The sequence below is a fragment of the Littorina saxatilis genome, linkage group LG5, assembly GCF_037325665.1.
Source record: "Littorina saxatilis isolate snail1 linkage group LG5, US_GU_Lsax_2.0, whole genome shotgun sequence".
Taxonomy (NCBI): domain Eukaryota; kingdom Metazoa; phylum Mollusca; class Gastropoda; order Littorinimorpha; family Littorinidae; genus Littorina; species Littorina saxatilis.
In genome coordinates, this window is record NC_090249.1 from 44,761,832 (window position 1) to 44,785,507 (window position 23,676).

At 44.2% G+C, this 23,676-nt stretch overlaps 1 protein-coding gene across 1 annotated transcript in view; it reads right to left on the bottom strand.

Annotated features, from left to right (window-relative positions):
• Nucleotides 1-2,541: 2,541 nt before the first annotated feature.
• The window catches only part of LOC138967774 (regulating synaptic membrane exocytosis protein 2-like), a 65,823-nt gene continuing 44,688 nt past the window's right edge, over nucleotides 2,542-23,676 (bottom strand). The window contains exons 10-20 of the mRNA XM_070340430.1: nucleotides 23,239-23,633; nucleotides 20,983-21,076; nucleotides 18,128-18,243; nucleotides 17,367-17,524; nucleotides 15,105-15,221; nucleotides 14,098-14,223; nucleotides 12,656-12,755; nucleotides 11,178-11,272; nucleotides 8,624-8,737; nucleotides 7,798-7,940; nucleotides 2,542-5,850 (exon numbers count right to left, since the gene is read on the bottom strand). Coding sequence (XP_070196531.1) covers nucleotides 5,683-5,850; nucleotides 7,798-7,940; nucleotides 8,624-8,737; nucleotides 11,178-11,272; nucleotides 12,656-12,755; nucleotides 14,098-14,223; nucleotides 15,105-15,221; nucleotides 17,367-17,524; nucleotides 18,128-18,243; nucleotides 20,983-21,076; nucleotides 23,239-23,633 — 1,626 coding nt within the window. The 3' untranslated portion in view covers nucleotides 2,542-5,682. The remainder of the gene's footprint in view (nucleotides 5,851-7,797; nucleotides 7,941-8,623; nucleotides 8,738-11,177; nucleotides 11,273-12,655; nucleotides 12,756-14,097; nucleotides 14,224-15,104; nucleotides 15,222-17,366; nucleotides 17,525-18,127; nucleotides 18,244-20,982; nucleotides 21,077-23,238; nucleotides 23,634-23,676) is intronic.

A 23,676-nucleotide genomic window follows, 5' to 3' on the forward strand; every position in this document is an offset into this window, starting at 1 on the left:
CCTCAAGGGAGAAGTCTTAAAATTAATTAGGGGGTCCAAATTACAAACACTGCTTACATTTTCAAAATAAAACACGCACAAAATGAAAGTCGTTGGAATTAGATAGACGGATTCATTTCTATGGGAAGTGCTGAACCACCATTCTCTTAAATTTAGAGAGAGAGAAAAATTATGTAAGGGAAAAAGAGATTGACATACTCAGTCTATGATGGGTTTGTGTATAACAAAAAAGTTGGACCAAAAAAAAATTGCTTCTGTATTCATGATATGAATTAAATTGGGTTGGAATACTAGATAAATAAATCAATAAAACAAATATAGTCAGCAAAAGTTTTGAGAAATCACGAATAAAAAAAAAATAAAATAAAAAAGAAGAAAGGCTAGGTTCACGTCAGAGTAGACTGTCGAAAGGCTGTGCAAACTACCAAGTAAAAGCAATAAATCTAGGATTGTAAAAAAAAAAAGAGGTCACACCGTAAATCAATAATGTTTGTAATCTCCAGGAAAAGTGCAAGCTAAATACGGCACACAAACCTTCAGTCTAAAAGGGTGTTTGGAATCAGATTCTCGTCATTTGCAGGGAAAGTGGTTGCTGTCTGCTGGAGATATCATGATCAGTCTAGAATCAGGAGAGGTGATCTCTATGTCTGCTAAACAAACAAAACCAAACCAACCTAGAAGTGTGCTGGGAATCAGATTTTCGCCATTTTCTGGGACAGTGTTTGCTGTCTGATAGAGATATCAGTCTAGAATCAGAAGAGGGGATTTATGTTTTATAGAGCTGTTAATCTAAAGAATTAAGAGAGGTGATCTCTGAGTCTACTAAAAAAAAACACCCACCACCCACTAGAATGAGAATGTGTAGTGATGCCAAGCAGTAATCTACACCAATAAAAAGCAATAGTTATTCAATTGTTTACAGTGGTACCAACCTTTAAAGACACCCCCGCCCCCCCCCCACCCCACCCACCCCACCCCCTCCGAATCATGCCTTAATAGGGAGGGAGTCTTAACTCAATGGAGGTAAATTAAGTTCTGAACAGAACCTACCAAAAACTTGGGTTTCAAAGAAGGGAAGGGGGGGTTGGTGGTTGGAGGGTCTTGAAACAGGTGTCTGTATCGGATTAACACCACATAATATAAAATCCTACTTGGTCACCTCTGTCACTGAAGACTTTAAATTCTGAATTTCATCACGGTCAGAAAAAAAAGGGGGGGGGGGGGTAGGGTAGATGTCCACTGTTCAGTGGAACGTTTGCCGCGTTAAGACATACCTCTATTGTAAGGTTCCCTCTACTATACGACCTCCTTTTCTCAAACGTTTTCAGTCTTAATAGTGTTACAAAGAGTACCTCCATTGTACGACTCCCTCTCTTTAACGACCCACAGTTCTCAGACTTTTAGGAGGTCTGAAAATAAATTAAGGTGCCACTGTATTGGCAAGGCGTGTTAATTAAGCTGGAACACCAAAAAACATAATGTATTAGCGCAGGCATTGTAAAGCACCTGGCTATCTGCTGCCGGTCCAACAAGGCACAGGCTACTGCGTCGATATGTTCTGCGCGAACTTAGAATCCGGTTTCATTCTAGAATGGACCGGGTCCAGGTTGGAATTCTAACCCTGCGCAAGTACAGGGGTGCCATTCTAGAATGAAACCCTTGTTGCTGGTCCATTCTAGAATCGGCCGTGCGCAAGGTTGGAATTTGGGTCCAAGTTGGAATAGTCATTTCAGTTAGACTATCACACAGCCAAAGCCACAAATGTGGATTTTCTGTTTGTTTTTGTTTTTTGTGTGTTTGGTTGGGTTTTTTTCTCGGGTTTTTTACACTTTACTCAAAGACATCGTGAATTGGGATTGTGATGTTCTGAAAGAGATTACGATTTTGAGAGACACTCAGCACTGATCGCAACGAACGGAAATTTCCGGACTGACAGTGTTTTGCCGATCTCGCTTGTAACTTTTAATCTTATTCATATACATGAAGTTGGTCTTCTGAATTGTGAAGATATAATGTCAACTTTTTTTTTTTTTTTTTAAACCTGTGACAACAGCTCTATAACTCACTCTGTCCTTCTGTTGGTCTGTCTGTCGGTTAGTCGGTCTGACCGTCTGTCTGTCTGTCTGTCAAAAAATTGTCAAAAAACCGGACATTTTCCCGCAGTGGGGCACTGCGGTTAAGAAATTAAAGGCCCCTCCTGTTTTTGGAACCGCAGGAGCTTTCTAGTTTGCTGTTAGGTAGATTTTTGGTTCCTCTTTCCTGTCATGCTCTCTTTTTCTTCATGAATTCTTTTCTTTTTTCTGCCTTCTTGCTCATTCACCTGTATTTTTTCCAAAAATCTCTTCTCTTGCCGCTTGTCTCGCGATTCATGTATAGTTTAATCTGTTAGTGTTCTGATGTAAGTCCAGCAGTAGATAGGTTAAGCCTATTTTAACATACTGGAAACTGGTAATCTTCCAGTAGGTATTAATTTAGTTTTACTAAAGCCTGCTGGGACACAAGTAATAGGTTAGTGCATTTGTAAACAGGAATCGCTTGACAAGTGGCCCCCTTCATCCCCCCCCTTCCTCGTCCTGATATGGCTCTGCGTAGTCGGCTGGACGTTAAGCAAAAAATAAACAAATAAACCGGACATTTCCGAGAGGGAGACAGCGCTGACATTGCAAGCGGCCGCAACCGGCTCTCATCACAAAAGCAACTGCCCTGCAAACAATACCGCCCTGGTAGTCCCCCTTGCTATGGTCTGCCTTTGTTTATTGCGTACTCAGGAGTGTCAACTTTCTTGACATGACATGACATCGCAAGATCGCCAAAGGATTTTTTTCAGGGGTAGACAAATCAGCCCCATTTTATCAAAGGGAAGGTGCAGGTGGAGATAATTCAAGGGAAGACAACTCTGTCTTACCTACAAACATTACGGCCCCCTTTATTCAAGGGTTTCATTCTAGAATGGCACCCCTGTACTTGCGCAGGGTTAGAATTCCAACCTGGACCCGGTCCATTCTAGAATGAAACCGGATTCTAAGTTCGCGCAGAACATATATTTTACCACCACCGGCAAGACTTGAGTCCCAGCAAACCAGTAAATATACCTTTTCTGTCATTTTAGTGATCATGTCAGGCTGACCGCAACAGATCTGGCCATGCTTTCACATTTCTTGTTTTCCTTTTCATGAATTATTTCCCCCCTATGGGCAGGTCTCACCTTGTGTCTCTTGTGCATATGGAGTTATTTCTGAATTGCACCCGCCTCCAACGAAAACTATATATATGGTCATAATCGATACTCTTTTTTTTTACCTCAGACTGACAGCCCACTTTGTCAACATCACGGGCTAACGAATTTAGATACAACCATCATCGAACGCTGACGAAGAAGAAGAAGATATTGTTTTTGCTCTAGATACAAAATGTATTTTTAATGATCATGCTGTTGCAAAAAGTAAGGTCAAGCATTGCGACGCTGGTTCGCCTTCCTCAAGGCATCGTTCGGGTGTCAGGCACTCAAGTTGAAAGTTAACATCAGTTAAAAGTCCACTGCTGAATTTAAACCCTTCCCCTCTCCAAGCAGTCCGATTTCTGTTAGCTTACCATGCCATTAAGCTTAATCCACCTGACCATTTCCGTTTATCCTCAGGTAAGTAAATCAGTTTCACCTACATTTTAAAACTGAAAAATATAACAGATTTTCCCGAGCCAGCCAGCCATCACATAAAAAGACAGAAAGTAAAAAAAGATGTCGACTCGGTCTTTGTCATTTACCATCGCTTATTAGTCCTCGTTTTTCCTAACTTGTCTCTCTTCGCAATTAGCGGCATAAGTAAAATGTCACATACAACAAGACAAGCATTTACACATAAGGCCTTATGCATACAATGAAAGCTGCACTTCTCACTTGTTTGTACAGACAATATTTTCATGAAAAATAATTTTATTTTCATCAGTTCACGAACACATTATTTGATTTAAATAAAATCTGTTGTTTGACACGAAGCTTGTTCTTAGGCACGCAGTTCAGAAAGCCACCAAAACACAATAACACGCGAACAAATAACATTTATTTTATAGCTCTCTCTCTTTCACCGGCACACACACAAACTCTCTCTCTCTCTCTCTCTCTCTCTCTCTCTCTCTCTCACCGGCACACACACACACACACACACACACACACACACACACACACACACACACACACAAACTCTCTCTCTCTCTCTCTCTCTCTCTCTCTCTCTTGCAGCCACACAATTTTATTTACAATAAAGCCCGGTAGCGTACATGCGATAACAAATATAAGCAGTAACAATTTACGAAAACGAATACAGGCATGCAGTACTGAAAATAATCCTGTAGCACTGCCAGCATCGTGTATCAACACTGTTCAAGACACATACACCGTTTCAACATACATATTCTCACTTGTAAATTTCATAACTTACATCACTAACCTTGTGTAATTTTGTACGTGGAATACGTGAGGTTTAAGTCAAGCACCACAAAATGGTCGATTTGTGTGATATTATCAAGAAGCTGTCACGCTGGCAGATGACGATAAAAGTTTGACTTGATAGCAAAGCCGAAGACACTCGCGTCTAAACCGTTGACCTACAATTCCTGTAGACGTCTTGGTTTGTTCAGTCGATATCGTTCATCATTAAATGGAAATTGTCTTTGCTACCCCATGTTGACAACGCATTAACGACGACATACTGTTCCAATACGTAATAATGCCGATGTGAAAGCATAAACCGAAGAGCCAAGCATACAGCTTGCTGCTAAGTAAGACAAGGTATCTGTAGATGCAACTTAATTAAAACGGTTGGGTATGTGTCGTGTAGACACAGTTGAATTCTTGGCAATACTAGGAACGGAATTCGTGACACCACTAGCTGAGGGAAGTGTCCAAACAAAAATCGCTGTATTTTCAGAGAAGCATGGTGAGTTTGACCCAATTCATGGCGGCATCCCATCTGTCTGAGACAAGCGACGTAATTATAGTCGAGAATGTGATATCAAACACAAAATAATTTTTTTTAAACACCGTTTCGACCTTGACCGGCTTCCTGATGGTATCACCGCTGCGATGAGAACCTAAAAAGGTTCCTGCAATGTATCGATCCTGATCCTGACCGCTGACTGAGAGAATCGACTAAAACGAAAGTCGTTCTCTTTCTAAGCATCACACCTATTGACCTTGACCTGCTTTGTGACGATGTCACTACTGGATGATAGAAGCTGTAGAGCCAAGGTCGGTATTTTTGAATGGGAAGAGTTGTACCACGTCATTGTGGAGGTCGTTTTCTTCACCATCAACGTGTTGACCTTGACCTACTTTGTGGTGGTGTCACCAGTGGCTTAGACAATCTGTTGATCCAAGGTGAGTACCGTTAATTAACTGGGAACAGTTTCTACCAGGTCATGGTATGGGCACTGAGGTCGTTCTCATGTTGACCTTGGCCTGATTAATCATTAATTATTTGACCTTGACCTAAATATTTGATTTATTTGACCTTGACCTAATTTATCATGTCACTACTGGCTGAGAGAATATGTAGAGCCAAGATCAGTACTGTTGACAGGGAAGAGTAAATACCAGGTCATGGTGTGCGTACTGAGGTCGTTCTCATGTCGACCTTGACCTAATTAATTATGATTTGCTTGACCTTGACCTAAGTCATCACGATATCACCACTGGCTGAGAGAATCCGTAGAACCAAGGTCAGTACTGTTGACAGGGAAGAGTTTGTACCAGGTCATGGTGTGTGCACTCAGGTCCAAGGTATCCAGACGAACCACCGTTTCTCCCAGACTCTGTTTCCGCTCGAAATTTCTCGGCTTCTCCCACACGACAATCTGCAAGGAGATCCAAGGCAACATTTTATAGCTAGTATTGGCTACTAATACTAACACTAACATGCTGCGATGCATATTTTACTGGATTTACAGCCAGCTTAGCATGCAACGTTCATGGTCAACCAAGAATGTTACACTCTGTTTGTTTTGTGTGTGTGTGTGTGATTATGTGTGTGATTGTAAGATGAGTAATATGTATACACACACATATATTTGTGTGTGTGTGTGTGTGTGTGTGTGTGTGTGTGTGAGTTGTGTCTGTGTGTGCATGACAGTGTAATGTACGTATGTATGCATGCATGGTGATGTGTGTCTGCATATGTGTCTGGTTGGTTTTTATTTTATTTTTACCGTGCCGTGCCAAGATGAAATCCTTTTGCAAAATTGGTGAATAAATATCTTGTATCTTGTATCTTGTATCTTGTATATATACCCACCCCACAATGGTTTTGTTGTTCTTGGTGTCATCATTTTTATTTACTTTCATTCATTCATTCATTCATTCATTTTTCAATTTTCATATGAACTTCTTCAGTGATATTGATTTTCTCTTTGAACAAGAAAAAGACACACAAAGATATATAAAGGAACTGACCCTCATGTGTCTGCAGTGCACATTGATGATGATGATGATGATGATGATGATGATGATGATGATGACGATGACGACGAATGATTATCATTATCATTATAATAAAGGTATACTGTGTGGACTGGGTGGCCGAGTGGTAAGTGCACTTGCCTCGCAAGCGAGAGGTTGCGAGTTCGACCCTGGGTCGGGGCAATTTTCTTCCCCCTTTCCTAGCCCAGGTGGTGGGTTCAAGTGCTAGTCTTTCGGATGAGACGAAACACTGAGGTCCCTTCGTGTACACTACATTGGGGTGTGCACGTTAAAGATCCCACGATTGACAAAAGGGTCTTTCCTGGCAAAATTGTATAGGCATAGATAAAAAAAAAATGTCCACCAAATACCCGTGTGACTTGGAATAATAGGCCGTGAAAAGTAAATATTCGCCGTAATGGCTTGCGATTTACTGGCCGATGTGAATGCGTGATATATTGTGTAAAAAATTCCATCTCACACGGCAGAAATTAATATGCAAAGCGCTTAGAGAACGTCAAGCACTATATACATTTCCCATATATATAGAATGACGTCAAGAGCGAGAATGCATAGAAATTACGTCATGAGCAAGGGAGATCATCCTTTACTCTGTGTGTGTCTCCACCGCCTACAATCCAACAAGGAATTTTGAAAGCAGGGAGCACACTAGAGGTAATGGAAGAGGTGGGGGGAGGGGGTAAGAATTAGATCTAGAAAGAACTCTTCACAGACAGCCTACTGGAGAATCAAACCCTTTCGGAGCCGATTGCAACACTGAACAAGAATAACCCGAGGAGAGTTCTACAACCTCAAAGGATTGAGAAGTCACCGAAGTGCATTTAAGGGCATTCTCATAGAGTGCTGAACCTGAAAAGGTCCGTTTTTGTTTAGCCAAGACTGCTACCGGTTTCGAGCTGAGAAGCTCTCATCAGGCAGTCTCTTGGCATAAAACAGAGAAGAACTCTCAAACTTCTATGCAAAACTGCTTTCAAAATTCCTTGTTGGAATGTAGGCGGTGGAGACACACACAGAGTAAAGGATGATCTCCCTTGCTCATGACGTAATTTCTATGCATTCTCGCTCTTGACGTCATTCTATATTTAACTTTTCTTTAAAAGTACAAGCGATCGAGTGCACATTTTGGCATTTTTAGCAGCGCTCTCATTATAAATTTCTGATACTTCAAAATTTCTTTTTCATACTCTTCACTGGCAGTTGCAGGGGAATCAAAGAAAGATTCTCGTCTATGCAGAGGGCCTACCGCAGAAATGTGGTTTTCTCTTTTGCATAGAAGTTTGAGAATTCTTCTCTGTTTTATGCCAAGAGTATGTATATATTCTGACCCTCATGTGTCTCCCGTGCACGTTGCAGGCCGAGTACTTGATCTTTCGCCTGAAGATGGGGTCCGTGGAAGCCTTGATCACCTGGCTCTTCTTCTTCTGGATCGTCTTGGGGCCCTCCACCAGGTAAGTCTTCACGTACGTGTCTGAGGATACACAGTAAAGCCATACATGTTTAATCATTAACCCGGTGTACAATGGAACCACAATTTTAAGACCGTGACAAATCTGAGAAAATCTTTCTTCTTGGTGTGTGGCAGAATGGCTTTTATGTACAACTGTAGTGACACCGGGTTGTGACGCACACACACACACACACACACACACACGCGCACACACATACACACACACACGAATACATACGCTCACACGCACGTACGTACACACTCAAGCATAGAAGGTACGAGTGCACACATCCCACCACCCCACACCCCTTCACACACACACACACTGACCTGACACTGAAGACCTCTGACGCGGATGACGTCTACTTCTAGCTGACACCCCCCCACCCACACACATACATACACACACACACACACACACACTGACCAGGGGGATGTAGGTTAACCTGACGTTGAAGACCTCTGACGCAGATGACGTCTACTTCTAGCTGACCCTTGGACACAGCAAAGCCACCCCCCCCCCCCCCCTTCACCCCCACCCCGCACACACACACATACACTGACCAGGTGGATGCAGGTTGACCTGACGTTGAAGACCTCTGACGCAGATAACGTCCACCTCTAGCTGACCCTTGGACACGGCAAAGCCACCCCCACCTTCATCCCCCACTCACCCCCCCCCCCACACACACACACACACTAACCAGGTGGATGCAGGTTGACCTGACGTTGAAGACCTCTGACGCAGATGACGTCCACCTCTAACTGACCCTTGGACACGGCAAAGCCCAGCTTGATGTCACCGCACACCTTGGTCTCTGTAGACAAAATCGGACACAGGTCAACATTGAAAAAGTGAACGCATGGTATATGAAATCCTCACTGAAAGGCATAGTCCTTCTCATGGCATATTTCATTCACCATCACAGATTTAGTCAGGCTATATATTTCAAACTAGAATGAATACCCGCTTCGCCGGGTAGCCGGCTTCGCCGGGAAGAAGTACTTAGAGCCGTACGCCGGCTTCGCCGGGTCCGAACAATGGACCCGCCAAGCTTAGGTCCCTCCCAGATTCGTGGAATGGGAACAGCACGAAAATGATTCAGTGGCCATAATGCCATTCCTGACCATATCGAGTCCCATCCTTGTCGACGAATGTAACCGTGTTAATCACCTTTGGAGGCGAACTCCACTCAAACAGGACTGAGCAAGTTATGGCTTCTAAAAGGAAGGCCAGTACATAAATTTACACAAAAGCCGCCAGACCACATCACAAACAGAACTGAACAATGCACAGGTGTTGCTCACATAGAGACACACACACACACACACACACACACACACACACACACACACACACACACACACACACACACACACACACACACACACACACACACAAAAACACAGAGAAGCCGTATCAAAAGAGAGATAGATGACAGTGTATTTTTCGCGTGGCTATAAATTGATTCGACCTTTGCACTTTTACAGTGAGGATAATTTACGGGTCCAATTTACGTTCTGGACACTGCGTTGACCTTCTAAAAATAGTAACAGTAACAGAACGCCGGGAATATCCGAAGACGCTCCACTCACACTATAGTGCACCATTACGAAGGAAGGGAGGTAAACGCTGAAAACCTGGAGAATATGAGAAGATAAGGAAGAGTTACTTATAATGGTGAAATGAACACAAAAACCAAAATCGATTCAGCGCTGCGCGCTGAGAGCACGTGTTGAAATATCTCATCGATGATATTGTGTCCGGGGTGTAGCTGAATACGGTGTCCAAATTTGAAAAAGATCCACCGAGAACTTTGGCTTTGGTGTGTCGGTATGGGGGCCCGGGTAGCTGAGGTGGAACCAAAATAGCTGAGGTGGAACCAAAATCGGTTCAGCGCTGCGCGCTGAGAGCACGTGTTGAAATATCTCATCGATGAGGTTGTGTCCGGGGTCTCTCTGAATAAGCCCACCAAATTTGAAGCAGATCCATCGAGAACTTTGGCCGTGCATGGCGAATACACAAATACACAAATACACAGATACACAGACACACAGACACAAGTCGTATATATATATAGAAGCCACTAATGTCAATCCGTGAAGCTGGAAAATAAACTGGCCCCAAAATTGGAACTCTGGACAAAAAAGTCGAAATTGACAAAATGTAAAACACATCAACAATCGATTGTATGTTCAGAAATGTTTGGCAATGGTAGTGGAAATATCAAGAAAGCTTCGTTTCATTTCCGATCCAAAATGTTACTTCACAGTTGAATACCCATAATACAATGCTTACTTCCGCCCACAACCATTAACAACAAACAACGCTTCAAAATGTTTTTAAACAAGAAGGGCAAAGCCCATACGACTCACATGCTTGACCTTGACCTTTACATGACCTTGACCTTCAGGGTCAAGGTCAAATAACTAAACCTAGCAATGACATCATACACTAAGAACTGCTTTACACATTTTTACTACCAAAATACATGTGACCTTGACCCAAGGTCAAGGTCATCCAAGGTCATGCAACACAAAGCTGTTAATTCAAGACATAGGAAGTACAATGGTGCTTATTGGCTCTTTCTACCATGAGATATGGTCACTTTTAGTGGTTCACTACCTTATTTTCGTCACATTTCATAAGGGTCAAAGTGACCTTGACCTTGATCATGATGAAAGCATAACATGTGCCCCACATAATTTTTAAGTTTGAAACAGTTATCTTCCATAGTTCAGGGTCAAGGTCACTTCAAAATATGTATACAATCCAACTTTGAAGAGCTCCTGTGACCTTGACCTTGAAGCAAGGTAAACCAAACTGGTATCAAAAGATGGGGCTTACTTTGCCCTATATATCATATATAGGTGAGGTATTGAATCTCAAAAACTTCAGAGAAAATGGGAAAAATGTGAAAAATAGCTGTTTTTTAGACAACATTTATGGCCCCTGCGACCTTGACCTTGAAGCAAGGTCAAGATGCTATTTATGTTTTTTGGGGCCTTGTCATCATACACCATCTTGCCAAATTTGGTACTGATAGACTGAATAGTGTCCAAGAAATATCCAACGTTAAAGTTTTCCGGACGGACGGACGTCCGGACGGACGGGGGGGACGGACGGACGGACGACTCGGGTGAGTACATAGACTCACTTTTGCTTCGCATGTGAGTCAAAAAACCACAAAAAACAAAAAACTTGAATTAAGTTTTTAAAAATAGTTTAAAAAATTAAAAGACAATACATATACTGACCGTTGGAAGGTCTAGGGGGCACCTGACCTGGTCCCAGAATGGACGTGATGTCATCCCCGTCCGGTGCTGGTCTGTCCGGCGTGACGGGCAGGGGGCTGTCACCACAGGCACAAGAGAGACACATTGATTCAATTTGACGGCGAGCTTGCATCCGACATTTTGGTCAAACGGATTTTTTAACACTATTCCAGCAAACAGGCTGTACTTCTCTCTCAATTTGTTTGTCTATTTCAGTGCATGTCTGTCTGTCAGTCTGTTTGTCTGTCTCTCTGTCTGCATGTCTGTCTATCCGTCCGTCCGTCCGTCTTTCTATCCGTCTGTCTGATTTTTCGCCTTCTCTCTGTCCTCTTTAATTATTTCGTTTCTTTTTTTTACAGTTAGTCAAGTTTTGATTTATCTAATTTCCGCATACTTGTGTCTTATTGATAAATTCTGTACCTTGACCTAAATTTCAAGAATGTATTTCTTGTAGGTCGTCATGCATTCTCCCAAATTGTATAGGTCTAAGGCCTACATGGTTGTCGTTTAATTGGCGTCGCAAGTCAGCAATTTCACAGGGGTCACTATCATCATTACATGTAGGGGTCACTATCTTTACCTGTAGGGGTCACTATCTTTACCTGTAGGGGTCACTATCATTACCTGTAGGGGTCACTATCATTACCTGTAGGGGTCACTATCTTTACCTGTAGGGGTCACTATCTTTACCTGTAGGGGTCACTATCATTACCTGTAGGGGTCACTATCATTACCTGTAGGGGTCACTATCATTACATGTAGGGGTCACTATCATTACATGTAGGGGTCACTATCTTTACCTGTAGGGGTCACTATCATTACCTGTGGGGGTCACTATCATTACCTTTAGGGGTCACTATCTTTACCTGTAGGGGTCACTATCATTACCTGTAGGGGTCACTATCATTACCTGTAGGGGTCACTATCATTACATGTAGGGGTCACTATCTTTACCTGTAGGGGTCACTATCATTACCTGTGGGGGTCACTATCGTTACCTGTAGGGGTCACTATCGTTACCTGTAGGGGTCACTATCTTTACCTGTAGGGGTCACTATCATTACCTGTGGGGGTCACTATCATTACCTTTAGGGGTCACTATTATTACCTGTAGGGGTCACTATCATTACCTGTAAGGGTCAATATCATCACATGTAGGGGTCACTATCATTACCTGTAGGGGCCACTATCTATACCTGTAGGGGTCACTATCATTACCTGTAGGGGTCAATATCTTTACCTGTAGGGGTCACTATCATTACCTGTAGTGGTCACTATCATTACCTGTAGGGGTCACTATCATTACCTGTAGGGGTCACTATCATTACCTGTGGGGGTCACTATCATTACCTTTAGGGGTCACTATTATTACCTGTAGGGGTCACTATCATTACCTGTAGGGGTCACTATCATTACCTGTAGGGGTCACTATCATTACCTGTAGGGGTCACTATCATTACCTGTAGGGGTCGCCGTCACTGCTGTCATCTGAGAGAAAGAAAGAGGAGGTACTGTTGGCGCGACTCAGGGGTCTGGGTGGAGCTAACAGATCCATGTTGTCTGCAACACATAATATATATATGTATTTACAAATCAAAGTCTGTATTGGTAGCAATGGCGGTGCTTAATTGAGGCCGAAGTCGACTTCACGATTTTTTTGAGGGGCGAAAATTCAGTGCCAAGCGTACCTTCGTGCAGCAAGCTTTCTGAAGTAAACTTTGCTCAGTCGAATTTTTTTCTTGCTGACTCATGTGTAAGCGGTGTGTATGTGTGTGCGTGTGTGCGTGTTTGTATGTGTGTGTGTGTGTGTGTGTGTGTGTGTGTGTGTGAGTGTGTGGGTATGTGTGTGTGTATGTGTGTGTGTGTGTGAGTGAGTGTGTAGGAGAGGGAGGGAGAGAGCGAGACCAAGGGAGAGAGAGTGCGTGTGTCTATCTGTCTTTCTGTCTATGAACGATGAACACATACGCGTGAGTATGTGTACGCGTGAGTATGTGTATGTTAATTTCCTTTAATTACATTTCACTGCATTTGAACTCTAGTGCTTTACATGTGCCGCCTTTCGCCAGTAAATTATGGACTGTGTCAAAATGTGTTCCAAGCTGGTTACAGAAAGGGTGAGTTCAAAAGCGGAACACTTCAACAGACGATTTTGGCGTTTGTATGGGTTGTCGGAGTGTGACCTTCTCTTGCAAAACTTCCGACAAACAAAGGATGGACGAGGGGTCTGTTGGAAATACGTGGACCGGAGCGCAAGTGATTGGTCCATCCTTTGTTTGTCCGAGGTTTTGCAAGAAAAGGTCACTCTCCGACAACCCATAGGCTACAAACCCGACGGAGTTATTTTCCGAATTCGTCTATTAAGCGTATAAGTGTGCAGGTGTTCTACCTAATACCGCCATTCCACACAACCGTTCTAGGCCCCGTTCCCGTACCGACCCAGGACGGCTGCCACAACAATGGAACGCTGCGCAAACGGCCGTTTTTGGCATCTTTGAGCAGCGTCTGACCATAGTGGCAGCCGTCCTTGGTCGGAACGGGAACGCGGGACCTAGAACGGTTGTGTGGAATGTGGGTATGACAACTCAATGTGTGAGAGGGCTACCGTTGCGTTTCCGTTGCGTTACCGTTGTTTTAAGTTCCTTTAACGATCCAAGCGTTCCGTTACCGATGGGTTAAGGTTCCATTACCGTTCATTCTGATCGGGAGGGGAACGGCTTAAATTTTGAACATGCAGCCCAAACTCAACAGTCCCTACCGACCCTACCGTTGAAAGCAGTTCCGTTCACGATCATTTACGTTCCATTTCGGTTCCCTACCGATCCCCCCCGTGCCCGCACCGTTCCTTGGTCGGTACGGGAACGGGACCTAGAACGGTTGTGTGGAATGGGGGTGTAAGACTTACATGAAAAGCTCGTGCGACGCTGAATATTGGGGCTAGGTAAACGTTCCTCTTGTGGCTGACCCAGTAGATGTGTCTCGGACGCGCTACGACGCCGCGATACGTCACCAGTAGAACTCTCGTCAGAGCCTGCACGACAAAATGACGTCAGAAACACCATGTTACTTGACGCGAACATTCACAGAGCGACTCACGTAGCACACGCTCATTGCTTTAATTCGCCCACCTTTTATTTTTCCCCCCGACTGATTTCTGAGGGTGAAAATGTGTTCCAATCCAATACAAAGAACCACATGCACGTAATTAGTCATGCTCTAACATTTGCTTCACATTTTCTTTTAAAAATTTGTTTTACTGCTTTATGTGCTTTCCACAGCAATTAGTCATGTTTGTGTGTTTCTTCATTAACATTGCTTCTCGAAAAACAAGTTTCAAGACACCCCCCCCTCCTGTCGTAAGTCCCTGAATTTCCTGTAGTATCATCAGTAAATTTAACTCCATCTGAAGACCCCCCCCCCCCCCCATTTTAATACGCGAGGTTCTCAGATTTGTCTAAGGTCTTAAACTTGGAGGTGCCTCCGTATAGTCGAACCTGTCTTGGCGTCCATCTCTTAATAACGACATAATGCCCTTTACGACACCCCCAAACAACCCTCAACGATACCACCCCCCACCACCCTCCTCCACATATAATTAATCTTTTGATAACGACCACTTGTCTAAAACTCTTGGTCGGTGTGTGTGTGTGTGTGTGTGTGTGTGTGTGTGTGTGTGTGTGTGTGTGTGTGTGTGTGTCAGTGTGTGCGTGTGGGTGTAAGTGAGTGTGTGTATGCAGTTCTGTTAGCACTCTGTTTGGTTGTTGTGTTTGAATGTACTATGTATTGAATGAACTCAAACCAAGATATATTCCTGTGTAATGCACGTGGTTGAAATAACATCTTATGCCTTTTGCCTTATGTCCCTCGGGTGGTCGGTATGGACACGTTTGACTGTAGCACTAACTAACTGACCTGGGTCGCCCTTGCGGTCAGCGTGCGAGAAGGAGGAGGACACTCTGGACACCAGTCTGTTCTTGACCATGCCCCGGGTCACCCTGCACAGCATGTTGCCGATCGTGTCCGTCTGACCTGCACGTGCAACAGGTTTGTCTTAATCAGATACAACACCGACTTAAAGAGATATGGTATCATTTGTATCCTCTCTTTCCAAGTGAAATCTCTGACGTCAAAGCCCATACAACGTTCGAAAATAACGTCAGTCATAAATAATGGCGTCACGTATGAATCTGACCTGCATGTGGAACATGTTTTTCTCAGTGAGATACAACACCGACTTAAAGAGATACAAAATTGATGTTTATAATAAAAATGATAGAATGTTAAAAAAAAAAGTATCATTTTGACCTTCTCTTTCGAAGTAAAATCTCTGACGTCAAAGCCCAAACAACATTCGAAAAAAAACCACGTTAATCATGAATAATGGCGTCACGTAAAAATTCTGTCACTTCTTCTGCATGTCTTCCGACGAAGCGACAAAGAATTTTGAGAACACACACACACACACACACACACACACACACACACACATATATTGTTCTGAACAAAACAACATCAGCCTTTTATGACCTAGTTATGAATGAGATTAAACAACCTCAGTAGAATCACACACACACACACACACACACACACACACACACACACACACACACACACACACACACACACACACACACAGCCTCGAATGAAATAAGCCGATTGACCGACATAATTTTTATGGAGGAAACTGCTATCCTTGGGGACACACACTAAAGTAATAAAACACGTGGGGTGACGTCCCTTGCGTTACTCTCCTGTGACGGAAACTTCATTCATCTTGTGCCTCTGTAGAGAATTAGCGGTATAAATCGTATTCATAGACAACAAAGCAGTCTTTCTCCCGAACATGTCAGGGATGTAATGAGATTCTCCACTCTCTTTCCCATTTAGCCTACTTTTTTGTTGTTAAAAGTTTTCTTTTATTGGAATTTTGTTTTTGTTTCAGAGATCGTTCAGTTCTGTTTTTGGTTCAGAATACTTCACTTTGATACTGAAGTAATCCCAGAGAGGGAATTAGAGTTAGCAGAAACTTGTCCCCCTTGATGAACCCGGTCCACGCCAACGTCTCTCTCTCTCTCTCTCTCTCTCTCTCTCTCTCTCTCTCTCTCTCTCTCTCTCTCTCTCTCTCTCTCTCTCTCTCTCTCTCTCTTCTTCATCCTGTTGTTCTTTTCGCTCAGATAGGCTAATGTTGGATTTTTCAAATGCCGCGACTGTTTTTCAGAACTGACTAGCCTAGGCTGTCACGGTGAAAACAGGAGGCTTTCCTTCCCTTATCCGCCCCCCCCCCCCCCCTCTCCCCCCTCTCTCCCTATTTCATTCCCGCCAACATAAAACTAGATTCATTATCCTATATCCCTATTGTCTGCAAGGGCAAGCGAAGAAAATCGAATGTTTTCCACACAAGAGAGTAACATATGGACATTACTGCTCCTTAGCATATGACTTGACGTACGGCCATGTTGGTTGTATTAACACAGTTTCGCCGCCCGTGGCGGCATTTTCTTCCCGGTATTTGGATAAACCAATTACAGAGCTTTCTGCGCGGTAAACATCTACTGGGTATCTCAGGCTCCCATTGGCCAAGTTCCTACCGGTATTGTCAAGAGAGCCAATCCGCAGTGTATATAGATTCTGTTGGGTTAAAAGTCAGTTTTGGCGTTCCATTCCATTTGCACGCATGCGCACGACAAATCAGAACCGTACTGTACGTATGGCAGCTCACTTTCTCCAAGGAGAAAGCGACCCGAATGTCTATGAAGGTGACCTCACAGGACTATAATTATGATACAGTGAAACCCCCTTTTTAAGACACCCCCCCCCCCTCCATCCCAACTTAAGACTCCCTTCCTTTTAAGACCCTGTTTTCTCAGACTTTCGGTTCAAAACGTCTGTAAATGTACCCCCATTTTAAGGCTCCCTCCTTTTTAAGACCTGATTTTCTCAGACTTTCGGTTCAAAACGTCTCTAAATGTACCCCCATTTTAAGGCTCCCTCCTTTTTAAGACCTGATTTTCTCAGACTTTCGGTTCAAAACGTCTCTAAATGTACCCCCATTTTAAGACTCCCTCCTTTTTCAGACCTGATTTTTTCAGACATTTGGAGGCCTTAAAAGGTGTGTTCCACTGTTCCTTATTATCCTTGTACTTAACACTGATCATTCCTCCACTCAAAACCTACCTGAAGTAATACTGCCGCTCTCTCTGTTGTCCGAGCTCCTGGTCAGGTCATCGTAGCAGGAACTGGACGCCGAGCTGACTACTGAGTCGTTGGTTGGCAGCTGGTGGGGGTGGGGAAGCGGGGGCGAGTTGTCGTCGTGGTCGTAGAGCCGACACCACCTGTTGGTTTAACCGATGTTTTATTTCTGTTTACATATTGCTAAAATGAACACAAGCCTATGGCTTAGGGCAGTGTCTTCATAACAAATTTAAAATCATGTTGGTGATAAGGTAACTACTACGATATTATTCTGTCAAATCTCTTGTTTTCTTGAGTCTGTGATCGAGTCTTGCGCACGAAGAGGAAACCAGACCCAGTTTGACTTGGTGTAGAAATGAGGTGACAAAAATGTGTACTCTGTCTTTTTTTGTCATGTCTCTAGAGGTTTCATTAAAGCTAACAGCAGTGCGTAGACGAGAGAGAGAGAGAGAGAGAGAGAGAGAGAGAGAGAGAGAGAGAGAGAGAGAGAGAGAGAGAGAGAGAGACAGAGACAGAGACAGAGACAGAGATACAGACAGAGAGAGACAGAGAGACACAGAGACAGAGACAGAAAGACAGAGAGTGAGATAGAGGGAGAGAGATCAACTCAAATCAAATCATATTTCATTTTATTTTACGAGGGTTGTGAAGAGAGACAGAGACAGACAGAGATCGACAGACCGACAGAGGCTCTGTGTTTGTCTTATTACATGACCAAACCGGTCAGAACGTCTAATATATACCTGTTGTGGTTGAAGCAGCGCCACTCGCGGAGTTCGATGAGAATCTCGCCCAGGAATTCATCCCGCCCTGCGTCACCGCGACTCCACACCGTCAGCTCGAGACTGCGAGCCACCAGCTGTTAAAAATGCAAGGAAAATTGCTGTTATATGGTGTTGGTGTGGAGAAGAGAAAGAGAGAAAGAGAGAGAGAGGGGGGGGGGGGGCGGGACAAAAGAGAGAGAGTCAAGGGAGAGAGTGAGAGAGACAAAGAGAGAGAGACAAAGAGAGAGAGAGAGGGAGAGAGAGAGAGGGAGGTGAGAGCCTATGGAAAATTGTGTGGTGTGGGTGTGAAGAAGTGAAAGAGAGCGAGAGATTAAAGATCTCTCTGTCTGTCTGTCTGTCTGCCTGTCTGTCTGTCTGTCTGTCTGTCTGTCTGTCTGTCTGTCTGTCTCTCTCTCTCTCTCTCTCTCTCTCTCTCTCTCTCTCTCTCTCTCTCTCTCTCTTTGTGTCTGTCTCTGCCTGTCTCAGATTCTCTCATTCTGTCTCTCTCTCTCCGTGTCTCTTTCTCAGGACAGGTTGTAAAACTACACAGTGCCTAAAACATCCATATATTCAATTAATTAATCAATCAATCAACTAATCAATACCTTATCTGTCTGTCTGTCTGTCTGTCTCTTTATTTCTTTATTTCTTACTCTCCCCACACCCCTCCCCCCCTCTCTCTCTCTCTCTCTCTCTCTCTCATCCAAGTCTAGTAATAATGCGTAATCTGTATGCAAGGGAGGCAAAGCCAAGGGGAGCAACCGCTGACGCCGCACGGATAAGCCGCTTACAACAGGAAATGATAGCCGTCATCTTCTTTATTAGTCGGCCTTGGCGCATACAGATTAGCTTTTTATTCGGTTTTTCCAAAGGCCGCCTTTCTTCTCCAGTTTTCCTTCTGAAGCGTTATGCATGGAGTTTCTTATATAATATGTGAAAATGGTCTCTGTTGAACTGTCTTGTTAATGTCATCCTCGTAATATCCCAGTTTAGTAATGTTCCGCTAAATTCGGTGACTTCTTCTTCTGCGTTCCAGAATTTTCTGGTTACGTGTGAGCTCGTTTGCCCATTTGGGTTCTCCAAACTATACTCTGAGAGCATAGTCAGCTTCACTCTGCTTTCGTTGGGTAGGCATGCTGGGTATTTTCGTGTTTCCATAACCCACCGAACTCCGACATGGATTACAGGATCTTTTCCGTGCGCACTTGGTCTTGTGCTTGCGTGTACACACGAAGGGGGTTAAGTCACGAGCAGGTCTACCCATAATTGGACCTGGGAGATCGGAAAAATCTCCACTCTTAACCCACCAGGCGGCAGCGACCGGGATTCGAACTCACGACCTCCCGATTAGGAGGCCGACGTCTTACCACCACGCCACTGCGCCAAATTCAGTGACAAAACACTGTTTCTTAAAGATCAATTGCAAAATTCGCTCAAGTAGACTTTGCTTCATATTTTACAAAAGCGCACACAGCCTGAACTAATTTTAAAGCGTCATAGCGGCGAAATCGTCAACCACAAATTGCCCAGTCGCGAACGCAAAAAATGATTAAAGGCACAGTAAGCCTCCCGTAAACCATCACAGATACGGTCAGGCTTTTACACACAGTACAAACACCCTTTCATTTAAACACTCACAGATTCAGAACATCCTTGGTGCCCTCCGTAAAGAGCGAACAATTTTCAAAGAATTTATTTTTGCGTGGTTTATCCCCTGAGCCAGTTTCCCTTTTTCACAATGTAGTCGTCAGTTAGTCATTTGAATGCGACTCGATGTGAGCTTATCTACAATAGCACGTTTTTATGCACGAAACAAACGGCTGTGGTTCACAAGAACTCTAGCGATGGCTTTTGACTGTTGAGAGGAACGGCGATATGGCGCATAAACCGTCGTCTGCTACGACCCTTGCGTGACCCTGCTTCCGGGCTTTTCTTTTTTCAAACTTTCACAACTTTGAATTGCACTGATCTTGTCTTGATGAAAACACGCTGTCAATTTATTATTTAGATTTTAAGAGTTAGGTCTAGCGCAAAAACGCACCACGGTCCAAAAACATTCTGATTATCATCGATCCACGGCTATCGCCAGTTTAAGGGAAGTAACTCATTTTTGACCTGAGTTCAGGATGGGTCCAAAAAGTGTTCGAGACAATCTGCAAAATTAATTCTTTAAAAATTGCTCGCTCTTTACGTAGGGCACCTAGGATGTTCCCGTTTGGTGAGCGTTCAAATGGAAGGGTGTTTGTACTGTGTGTAAAAGCCTGACAGTATCTGTGATGGTTTACGGGAGGCTTACTGTCCGGGCGTGATTTCCGGGATATTCATAACAGCCGTCCAGCACCAAAACGAGGCGCCATTGTTGTAAAGGGCCAAGTCCACGAAAATAAATTATTTGAAAATTTCTCACGCTCGACAGAAAGCAGCCAGGATGTTCCCGTTCGGTGAGAACTGAACACCGTCGAAGTGACTCAGCAGCAGTGCAGTGTCATCTTCCGAGGGTAGCCTACCGCAGCGGCCTGACATCCTTCCCTGGAGTGTCTGTAAAATTTGTGAGGGTGCCCAGGTGTCTGACCAACACTGGGGGCTCATTGATTCGACAAAGTCTGGCGGCGGAACGAAGTTCAGGGGTAGATGTTGCAGTGAGTGCTGGGACGGGGCGGCGTGGGAGCATACTGGGAGAAGGAACAAGCGTCGGGACAAGCAAAAAGAGAATGAAACAAACAAACAAAAATAAAATAAATACATAAAGAAGAAAAGAAGAGAGAGAAGGAGAAAAAAAAAAGCTAAAAAACATGACGCCATAGTTACAGACACGGTATCAGCTTCCCACTGACCTCTGTGATGGTGAAGTTGTCGTAAACAAACGTCTGCTCCCACTCTGGTTTCCGGTTGTGACGGCGAGGTTCCGTTTTGTGACATTCCCGTGATCTGCAGAAGAGTTTACCAGTACATTCGTGCAAATAAGCGGAACCAGATTATAAAAGGAAATCACTACAAGTAAATTAACCCAGCCTCGTAAATTGTTAACAAAGTCAATGGACCTTGGCGAAAAACAGCACGAAATCTGATGGCTAGAGTACAGGTCAAAAATCAAGAAGGGTTTTATCATTGGAACGTTTAATTTAGGGCCAAACTTAGCATTCGCAAGAACGTCGACCAATCGGCTTAGACTCAGTTAGCAGTCTAATTGTTTGGGATTTTTAATTGTAATTAAATGTCCCCACAGAACCATCTAAGGAACTGCTGACATTGACAGTGTTCAACAGAACCGTCTGGCACCAATACCAAGTTAACTTGAACAATGGCAAGTTTTTCAAAGACAGGAGAAACAAAACTGATCACAGACATTGATACCAGGGCACGTACGCAGGAGTCGAGTTTAGGGACTTAAGTCCGAGATAACCCGCATTGGGGGTGCAGTTTATCCCGGACAAAAGCATCTAACCTCGACTCTTGCATACCGGCCCAGGACTTGCTTTCTGTCAGGCAGCAGGTGCACCAAGGTGAAAGGAGAAGGGATGTGTGAAGAGTTGTGTTGTTAAAGGACGTGAGAAGAAGTGACCGTGGATGTTGATACACTGGAACCCCCCCTTTTCAAACCTCACAAAATCTGAAGAAAAAACTCAGGTCTTAAAAAGGAGGACGGGCGGGGATGTAGCTCAGACAGGGCGGGGATGTAGCTCAGTCAGGGCGGGGATGTAGCTCAGTCAGGGCGGGGATGTAGCTCAGTCAGGGCGGGGATGTAGCTCAGTCAGGGCGGGGATGTAGCTCAGTCAGGGCGGGGATGTAGCTCAGTCGGTAGCGCGCTGGATTTGTATCCAGTTGGCCGCTGTCAGCGTGAGTTTGTCCCCACGTTCGGCGAGAGATTTATTTCTCAGAGTCATTTTTGTGTGCAGACTCTCCTCGGTGTCCGAACAACCCCCGTGTGTACACGCAAGCACAAGACCAAGTGCGCACGAAAAAGATCTTGTAATCCATGTCAGAGTTCGGTGGGTTATAGAAACACGAAAATACCCAGCATGCTTCCTCCGAAAGCGGCGTATGGCTGCCTAAATGGCGGGGTAAAAACGGTCATACACGTAAAAGCCGTGGGAGTTTCAGCCCATGAACGAACAAACAAACAAAAGGAGGGGGTCTTAAACTGGGGGTACATTTACAGAGGTTATGGACCGAAAATTTGCGAAAACAGGGTCTTAAAAGGGAGGGAGTCTTAAATCGGGGGGGGATTAAAAGGGGGATTCCACTGTAGCAGGACTTACTTTCTATGGTCTTATTCATATAATAACAAATAACAATGCCGCATACAATCAATTAAATAAATGGAGCACACCAAGCTAAGCTTATCAACGTGCTCTTAACAGCAATATAATATTTGATTTGGCGAACGAATATTACGTATGTCAAAATGATAAGGGGATTTGTAAAAGGGGAAAAGTAGATTGACAAAAACAAAAAGCAACCGAAATTCACCAAAAAAAGCAAAAAAAGCAAAAGCAGCATGAAATAAACAATGAACAAATTGACACACTTACTTTCTATCAGGCACCAAGATGAAAGGGGAAGGGATGTCAGACAAGATGTCATCATACCAGCCCAGGACTTACTTTCTATCAGGCAATATATGCACCAAGATGAACGGGGAAGGGATGTCAGACAAGATGTCATCATACCAGCCCAGGACTTACTTTCTATCAGGCAATAGATGCACCAAGATGAACGGGCAAGGGATGTCAGACAAGATGTCATCATACCAGCCCAGGACTTACTTTCTATCAGGCAATAGATGCACCAAGATGAAAGGGCAAGGAATGTCAGACAAGATGTCATCTTACCAGCCCAGGACTTACTTTCTATCAGGCAATGGATGCACCAAGATGAAAGGGCAAGGGATGTCAGACAAGATGTCATCTTACCAGCCCAGGACTTACTTTCTATCAGGCAATAGATGCACCAAGATGAACGGGCAAGGGATGTCAGACAAGATGTCATCTTACCAGCCCAGGACTTACTTTCTATCAGGCAATAGATGCACCAAGATGAAAGGGGAAGGGATGTCAGACAAGATGTCATCTTACCAGCCCAGGACTTACTTTCTATCAGGCAATAGATGCACCAAGATGAACGGGCAAGGGATGTCTGCAAACTTGTCATCATACTCCGCCCCCTCCACCCCACTGCTGCTAGGCTCCGCCCTGTGCACCATCACGTGGGGCGGTTCTAGCCGCGGATTGGTCGATCCTTTTCCCGCCTCCGCCGTAGGCTCCGCCCCCTGAGCAGGCATAGGCTGAAAGTGTGTTTTGTGGTCGCTCTTCTGGTCCGACTCGCTCCTGTCGCTCGCACGACGGTCGCTACCGGGCCGGGGTTGTGGCAATGCTAGGTCCCGGGCCATCACGATGGTGACGTAGAGGATGGCTTTGGTGGGGTCGTAGTCGATGCATAGGAGGACCTCTCCGAACATCTGGCGCGACTCCCGGCCTATTTCAACCTTCAATAGAGAAGGAAAAAAATAATCTCAAACTCAGGCAGTT